At 37.6% G+C, this 9,151-nt stretch overlaps 1 protein-coding gene across 3 annotated transcripts in view; it reads left to right on the forward strand.

Moving 5' to 3' along the window:
- Window positions 1-9,151, forward strand: part of EDRF1 (erythroid differentiation regulatory factor 1) — a 44,670-nt gene that overhangs the window by 14,688 nt on the left and 20,831 nt on the right. For 2 of the 3 annotated variants that reach the window (XM_024254039.3, XM_024254040.3), the window contains 6 exons: window positions 1,411-1,671; window positions 3,700-3,771; window positions 4,078-4,228; window positions 6,287-6,475; window positions 6,824-7,024; window positions 8,885-9,103. In XM_024254039.3, the coding sequence (XP_024109807.3) occupies window positions 1,411-1,671; window positions 3,700-3,771; window positions 4,078-4,228; window positions 6,287-6,475; window positions 6,824-7,024; window positions 8,885-9,103 (1,093 nt within the window). The remainder of the gene's footprint in view (window positions 1-1,410; window positions 1,672-3,699; window positions 3,772-4,077; window positions 4,229-6,286; window positions 6,476-6,823; window positions 7,025-8,884; window positions 9,104-9,151) is intronic. The other variant, XM_024254041.3, reaches the window with a different exon arrangement.

Here is a 9,151-nt window from a genome sequence, read left to right on the forward strand (position 1 = left end):
TCTAATAGGGAATTGTTACCTAGACAGTAAAGCCTCCTGATTCATGTTCCGTAACTGCCCTATTCAGTGTGGTAGCCATTAGCATATGTGGCTGTTGATCACTTAAAATGTGCTTTGTCTGAATTGACATGTGCTGTAAATGTAAAATACACACTGAATTTTGAAGATTGGGTGTCTGTACATATTACATGTTGAAATGCAATATTATATATATTGGATTAAATATATTTAAGTTGATTTCACAGATTCTACTTTTTAAATGTAGCTCCTAGAAAATTTAAAATTTCTGCATATGACTCATGTTACATTTCTCTTAGACAGCACTGCTCAATAAATTTAGAACTCATGTAATTCTAACAGTAGTGCCCTTAGTTCTTTGTTTTGTTGCTATTAGACCTTGTTACCACTTTGTTAATATAAATAGGGTTCACATTCCACACTTCAGGATATTAAAGCATCTCTTAAATAAAGGCCAGTAAAGTTTGTTTTAAAGAGAAGGGGAAAGAGCGTCTCTTAAAATATTCCCTCAGTCATGCTCCCCACAGTTTTACACCATCCTTACCCTTGGTTGTCTGACTTTATTTTTCACTGTAAGGCTAATTGTTGTATCCTGTTCAAATCAGTAAAGGTATGTAAGATATGCAGTTTTTCTTTGAAGAGCCAAAGTAATTTTAATTGTGGCCACATTTGATTTAGAGATAAAGATTATCCTAGAGACCAAACTCAGAAATGTTTTTGAAGAAAAATAGTAAAACATTTTGTTTCTGACTGAAATAACCTAATTGCTGACTGAGGTGGCAGTGTTTAGTGGAACTTGAGTGGTTTATGTGGATGTCAGAAAATGGTGTTAAGACTACTGTCTGTGATTAAGAACTGATAAATAATAGAATGGGATAAATGGTCATATATAAATGCTAATTTTAAGAGATATCAGAAGGGACTTTTCCCTTTTTAATGTAATGGTTTTTTTTTCTAGAACCATAGATCGTATAATAAATATTAGTTGCCTATTATAGAGAAACTTGAATTAATTTATAGTTTGTAAAGAAAAATTCTGGTTTCTCACTTGGCATAGGGTGGTATTAAATTTTTGTTAATATTTTAGTTATGACATTCTATACTCAAAAGCTTTTGTTTGTCTCCTGTGAAATTCAGTTGACACCTTTTAAGAGGGAGGGCTCAGGATAGAGTAATTTCAGGAAATAGGAAATGCATCAGCCTATAAAGATTTTGTGGAGCATACCCAGAGTATCAGTAGCTTTGAACTGGGAACATTTCTGTGTGTGTTACAGTCTATATGGTGGAAACAGCCTGTGTGCAGACCTCTTCCTAAAATTTGTTAGTATGATAGTAAAATTCACCTATTTTTTGATGACAGTAATTTACACATATTTCTCTCTTTTTCATAAGATTATTGCTTCCGCCAATTACATGCTTTCAGAACTTTTTCAATTGGATGAACCTAAAAAGGAAGAAAATTCAGAATCTCCTTTAAATGAGAATTCTGATGAAAGTTATAGTGAAGAGGAGGAAGAGATGCCCGATAGTGATGAAAATGGATCCTATAGCACCAGCTCTGATCCATCGGATGATAGCAAAGCAGTAGCTATAATCAAGTCTGTTGGAGAACTATCAGTACCAGAAAAATACAAATCTATTCATCAAATCAGAGTAAGCCTTTAGAATTTATATTAAATTTTTATCAAGGAAACATAATCGTTAATCGAATATAGTTAGCCTTTCAAAAGATACCATTACTTCAATAAACCTTTCATGGTCCAGCATCTAGTAATCATTAGTTTTCTGAATTCTAAAAGTTAGTTTTATAATTGTTCCAGGGTAACTGACCCACATTATGCAAGCCTGTAGTAGACAGGTGTGTAAACCAGGTGTCTGTCTATTCTTATGTGAAGGATTTTCCTTTCCAGTGACCAGTGTGTAGTCATAGTCATGTCTGCTTACTAGGGCACTTCTGTCCAGTTTTGGGGTTGCTGGGAAATGACATATAGATTGTTTGGTGAACACAGAAATAGAGTAGAGAAGGGGGTGGCTCTTGGAGCTGTATATGGTGTGCTCTGGTACATTATCCCTGTGCTATATAGGACAGTACTTTTTTCGTGACTCTGGCGGTCGTGTCTGCCGTATTGGACATGTCTCTGCCCTGGAGAGGGCCAGACAGATTTCTCCCTGTGTGGATTGCACTGTCCTTCTACCATCAGTGTATCTCCAGGCAGTACATACCTTTCAACATACCGTCTCCCTATGATTAGATCCAGGCCAGCCTTAAGAGTTCTGGCTGTTCCCTGAACTGAAATAGAGTCGTATTTACAGATAATCTCTTAATTTAAGCACTGAGTGTAACTTTCAGATGGAAACTTTAAGCAAGTTTTTGAGGGGCTATGTCTGTCACCTTAAAACATTGCCCATCTTTCTGACCTTCACTTGCTCCATTGGTTTGCCGTGGCCATGCTGGGTTTGTTTTCTCTCAAAAGCATCAAGATTATGCTCGTTGGAGGGCCTTTGTATTTGCTGTTGCTTCTGCTTGGAATGTACCTACCCTAGGTCTGTTCATGGCTGCCTTTTTTAAGGCTTAAGTCTTGACTGAAATGTTGCCTCTTCAGGGAGATGTTCCCTGGCCACTCTGGCCAAAGTGTGCTCTACTTTTTTGTCCTTCAAGGAGCCTATCTGTTCCTGAAGTTCTTATTTTTATGTTTGTCTTGCTTCACTAGAACGTAAGCTCCCTGCAGGTACAGACGCTCTATCTCCCATGTCTAGAACACATTATGGGTGTTCAGTAAATATTTGACTAAATGACTGCAGGAAAAAGTCATTAACTGTCCATCTAAATTTTAGTTCACTTTCAGCTTGAACTTCCACAGTGGAGTGAAAAAATGTTCTGGTTATAATCATTGATTGCAAAAGTTACATGTATATGGAAAACTGCATTGTAAAACTAGGCCATGGAGTTACGGGGCAATTAGGTAATAATTAAAGACGTAATGAGTTAGTGTCACTATTTTTCACAGATAGCACTTTCTGTTCAGTATCTGAAGCAGTCAAAAAATGCAGTCTTAGTATTCATATAAACATGTCTTTAGTTAGCCTTTCCTTATCCTTATTGAATGACTTTGCGGTATGGACAGTCAGCATGAGCTCCAGGGTCCCAGCTTCCCACTCACTCACCGTGTCCTCAGACAAATTGCTAAACTGTCTGTGCTTGCTTCTCTTCTGTGCAATGAGAACAGTAATTCCAACCCCACGGGATTCAGCAAAATTAAATGCTTCATGTGTAGAAGCCCCTACAGATAATACCCTTCATAGTTGGAGGTTGCTAGCTGGTTTTGCTCCTTAATTAAGCAAATAAATTAAACAACGAGAATATTGGTGATACTTGTTATTTCTAAACTGATGCTAATTGTTAATTGTGTTTTGCCCAGTATCGGTGCTAATTATGAGTGGAGCTGACCTATTAGATGATGTCTATATTTGTCTAAAACGTTACTACTCTAGTTCTTGCCTTTTTGTCATAATAGAATTGTATTTAAAATTGTAAGTACTTAAAGCAACATATATGTTGTAAGATCTTTTTAAGCAAGATTTTTGTTGATAATGCTTACAGTAATTTAATCTTCAACAAAAACAATATGTTGACCTTAATACACTGGTAGTGTATTAATAATTTTACGTTTGTTCCTCAAGCCCAGTTGTGCATTTCCAGTTTGCCATGACACAGAAGAGCGCTGTAGACTTGTGCTTAGCTATGTTCTAGAGGTAAGTTTTTAAGTTTAGTCTTCACTTTTTCAGTAAAGTTTGTACTTGATATGCAAATTACACTTGTTTGTTGGTGTCTAAATGTTATTCCGAATCGTGTTCTGCTGCGATTTTTTTTTCCTTAAGCATAAAGTGAAAATCAGATTTGTTTTTCCCAAATCTTTCAGATCAAACATAGTTCTTGAAAGTCTGTTTGTGAGATGGAAATTTTCCTAAACGTATTCAGTAGTCCAGATACTGTCTTATATTTAGTTTTCAGTTGACCTGAAGTTAGGTATATAGTGAATGCTTTTCCTTTTTTCGAAGGGTTTAAAATCTGTCGATAGCAGCATCAAAAAAGAAAGCGACCTGCCAGCAGCTGACCCCAGCACTCCAATCCCGTTAAAATATGAAGATGAATCCTCAAGAGGGGGTCCCGAGGGGCTAGAGAAGCAGATGGCCTTGTTTTTGGACAAAAGTAAGTTGAATTGATGTGCAAATAAGGCCTTCAATAGAATAATACACTGGGTCTTTATCAACAGCAGACTTATGTCAATTAGGGCGTTAATTGAAAGGCGTTGAGAAAAAGACACCCTGTGAGCTGGGGGTAGGGGTAGTAGTCTTTCAGTTGAAATATCAAAAGGATAATTTTGATGTTTCATGGACATTTCTAATAAGAACATAAGGAGCCTGCATCTTCCCGTTACCCACAGTGAGGAACTAATGCTTCAGCCTGGTGGAGTTGTCAGAAATTGCTGCTTCAGTAAAAGCGCTGGATTGTGTAGGAGCCACAGACTTAGCCAAACTGCCTAACTTCATATCTTGGCTTTGCTAGGGCAAGTTGTTCCACTTCTTTGAGTCACTTTTTATCTCTTTCAAAATGGAGACGATAATAATTGCTTCTTTAAAGGGTTGTTACAATGATTAAATGGTTAATATATGTAAAGTGCTCAGAACAGTGTACATCATAAGCACTATAGAAGTGTAGGCTGTTGTTACTGCACAGTACTTGAATAAGCTACAAATGTCACTTTTAAATTATCTAGTTTGTTCTTCAGGAACATAACATCATGAAGAATATATGGACTTTGAAACAGAAGTTGTGAATTTCTTATTTTAACCTAAGTTGTATTTCTTTTTCCAACCTTATTTCTTTTCCCCTTTTAAATCAGTTTCAATTGTTTAAAAAAAAAAAAAAAAAGTGTAGAGAGCCTGTATGTTTGAAATACATCTGAATCATAGTGGAAGTGCTTTCTGGACCCTTCTTCTTTTCCTGAACAAACATGGCGGAGGTAGGAGAGGAATAGATTTATTTCCCCAGCATTTATATAGTGCTGCTTGTATGCCAGGCTTCAGCCTACAGGCAGTAAGGAGATCACACCAGGACTTTTGCCATTCTTTTTTTCTGAAATGCCTTTTCTGTCTCCTTCTCCATCTCCCCTGTTGAAAATCCTGCTCAAGCTCAGAATCTCCATGTTTCCCTCTGTTCTCCATGAGTATTACTTGATTCTCTTACCACTTTATCCTGTGAGCCTGCCTTATGTCAGAGTTCCTGCATTAAATGGTTTTACACACACATGCACACACACAGTTGTGAACAAGAACTTCATCTTAATTTTAGTTTCTCACAATGCCTCTTACTCACAGATGATGCTTATATCAGCAGAGGAAAAAAATCCATACACACATTAAACCATAATGAAGACTAAGTACCTTTCATCGCCTTGAAAGACTTGTGTTCTAGCTGATGAAAAAATGACAAACCTTCAGTCTGGGGGAAGGGGCGGGTGTTTTTGTTATTTGCAGAGCAAAATGTTCCACAGTATTTTGTTCTTTCTCTGTTAATTACACTTAACATATTTTGTTGTGGTTTATGTTATCAAGGATAGAGGCCATATAACTTCATGTCACAGTTTCCAGTGCCTGGCCAGTACTTGGCACAAAAATGATCATTTGTTGAGTAAAGAAGGTAGCGATGGGCTGGACTTTAAATAAAGAGTATTCCTTATAGAGGAAACAGTAAACTAAGATGGGAGATAGGAAAAACAGGCATGTTTATAAGTGACAAGCAGTAACTTAACATTGGCTGACGGGTAGTAGGATGGACAAGTAGGAAGTGAGACTGAGAAACATGCAACTAGCTAAGTGGGAAGAAGCCATTTTCGTGTTTGAGGACAGGCTTTCACGCTGATCTAAGCTGTGCTTTAGGAAGGTAAACTTTGACAGGTTGACACATAGACTGGAAAAAGGAGACAGGTGTTACTCATGAGATTAGCTATGTCAGTGACACTGGAAGAGAATGACAGAGTTGCCGATGTCAGGGAAGCAGAAGGCCTTAGAACTCCCAAGTGAGAGTCTTTTAACACAGCCATTTCACTCCGGTGTATTTAAGTAGTAAAGCATAGTATTTACCAGTCTTGTCACAATAGCACCTAAGTCTAGAGTGTTTCCATCAAGAAACAGAAAATATTTTTTGTGCATGAGACTTATAGTCAAATGAAATGTGCCGTCTTTTTTTTTTCTCTCCATGTCACAGTGGGCTCCCTTCAGAAGGGCAATTATTCCAGTCAATCTGGAATGATCCCTGGCTCTTGGCAACATAAAATGAAACTTCAGCTGATTCTCAAGTCATCAAAGGCCTATTATGTTTTGTCTGATGCTGCCATGAGTCTTCAGAAATATGGAAGAGCATTACGATACATTAAATTAGCTTTGCAAAGCCATGGTAAGCCACTATAAATGAATATGTTTAATAGGCACTGGGAAGAGAGAACAGAGAAGGCATCTGAATCACAGTGGAAGTTTACTCCTATTTTTCTAGTAAATCTTTATTTTAAAATAACTGTTTCCAATCCTGTGTGTGTTACCTTCTATTTTAGTTTCTGCTCAGTGGTTTAACATCTCTTTGCTTTGAACTACATGAAACCGTAATATGTATTGTTGGACATAAAATAAACAGAATAGATACAGTGCTACAAAGCGTTCAGCTGGTAACACAGTTTCTTCATATTTCCTATGATCATTAATTTTTTCTGCATTTGTGTTTTTTCTTCTTCCCTCCCTTTCTAAACAGATACTTATTGCTGCCTCTGCACCAATATGCTTTCCGAAGTGCTGCTGTTTCTCTCTCAATATTTGACACTTTGTGGTGATATCCAACTAATGCTGGCCCAGAATGCAAATAATAGAGCAGCACACCTTGAAGAGTTTCATTACCAAACAAAAGAAGACCAGGAGATCCTGCATAGCCTTCACAGAGAGTCCAGTTGCCAAGGTGTGCCATAGGCTTGGACCACATGGTTCACAGTGGGACTGTGCAGTCTAGCTCATGCTTATTTGAGTATTCAGAAAAGGGATAGAAATATTAGAGTTTTGATATTTGCTCTGTATTTATTTATTTATTTTTTGAGATGGAGTTTCGCTCTTGTTGCCCAAGCTGGAGTGCAATGGCGCAATCTTGGCTCACTGAAACCTCCGCCTCCCGGGTTCAAGCGATTCTCCTGCCTCAGCCTCCCAAGTAGCTGGAATTACAGGCATGCACCACCATGCCCAGCTAGCCCACCTTGGCCTCCCAAGGTGCTGGGATTGCAGGTGTGAGCCACCACGCCTGGCCTGCTGTTTTATTCATTTCCCAATTTTAAGATTAAGCATGATCTTGTGTATTTGTATAAAATGGTTTTTAAGTATTTTATAATTACTGTTTATATAACTAGAACTAAATATAAAGTAAGATATGAAGACAGTTGTGTCAACTTTTTATTTTATTTTATTTATTTATTTTTTTGAGACACTGTCTTGCTCTGCCACCCCGGCTGGAGTGCAGTGGGGCAGTCTTGGCTCACTGCAGCCTCCACCTCCTGGGTTCAAGTGATCTTCCCATCTCAGTCTCCCAAGTAGCTGGGACTAGTACATGCGCCACCACACCTAGCTAATTTTTGTATTTTTGTTAGAGACAGAGTTTCACCATGTTGTCCCAGACTGGTCTCAAACTCCTCAACTCAAGCGATCCTCCCGCCTTGGCCTCCCAAAGTGCTGGGATTACAGGCATGAGCCACTGCGCCCAGCCTTGTGTCAGCTTTTTACACTCTTCTTTTCATGAGGTTCTTCTAGGTAACACTTGTAGTCAGCTAACAAAGCCATAGGTTTCCTTTTGAAAGGTATAACAGTTGGTGAAGGTGGTTAATTAACCTTCTGAGTGATTCCTTGGGGCTGAAATAAAGTGATCAGTGTTTTTAAAGTTAGTTCATAGCCACCTGTCTTGCTGAATATGTCACTCTGTTTGGAATTGTCAGGCTTTAAAACTGGGAAGTAGAATAATCTTATTCGCAGCAGCGATATCCCTCCCTCTTACCTCAGCACAGTGTGTAAGCACGCTGCCATTAACACAGTGAATGAAGTAAAAGATGAGTCTTCTGAAGGTGCTTCTGTAATGTCTCATGGGGTTGTTTTATTACGCTCTTAAATTGTTATACTGAATATTACCTGATGTTTGCCTCCCAAAGTTTTAGACAATTCACAGCTGGAGGAGTATACTGGGGGAGAGGGAAAAATGTGTTATTTTCTAATAGTTTTGCCCTTTCTTCCCCTCTCTCCGTCTTTCTCAAATAATCATGTTTTAATAGATGTAGTAGGAAAGTCCTTGGTGTATTTTTACTACTCCCATCATAGCAATTTCAGTTAAATATTCTTTTTACTCCAGTCCCCACTAGATGGCATTTTTAATCTTCGAGGGCGTCTGTAGCAGCCTCCTCAGTGACTTAAAGTTAATATTGGCACATTATTTCAAGAACTATTTCCATTAGTTAAAAATAACAACTTTACTTCGTATTAGTGGACAACTTTAGGTCCATCCTAATAAACAAGTGTACCTGGGAAAACCTGGATCACAGAAATTGTTTGATATTCATAGGCAGGAAAATATTTTTATCCAACATTAATATCCCAAGAAATATAATTTTATAAATAAATAGATCTTTATTATGAAACTTAAATATTGTTGTATTGATTGAATCTTGGTATACTTACACTATATTGCATTTTTTATTACTTAGAATTTAGAATCTCAGGTTCATTTAGATACTGAGGAAGAAGGAATCACATGACTCGCATTGATGTATCCCGTTTTTCTTTTCAGGATTTGCATGGGCAACTGATTTGTCTACAGACTTAGAAAGTCAACTTTCTGTTAGTTGTAAATGTTATGAGGCTGCTAATGAAATCTTGCAGTTTAGTGACTTGAAAAGCCAAAATCCAGAACACTATGTACAAGTATTAAAGAGAATGGGTAACATTAGAAATGAAATTGGTGTGTTTTACATGAATCAGGCTGCTGCATTACAGAGTGAGAGAGTAGGTGAGTATCTCTTTAGATTCCTCTTTATTGCCTGTTCTCTCAGAAAAT

This window comes from Pongo abelii, chromosome 8, assembly GCF_028885655.2.
Source record: "Pongo abelii isolate AG06213 chromosome 8, NHGRI_mPonAbe1-v2.0_pri, whole genome shotgun sequence".
In the NCBI taxonomy this organism is placed as follows: domain Eukaryota; kingdom Metazoa; phylum Chordata; class Mammalia; order Primates; family Hominidae; genus Pongo; species Pongo abelii.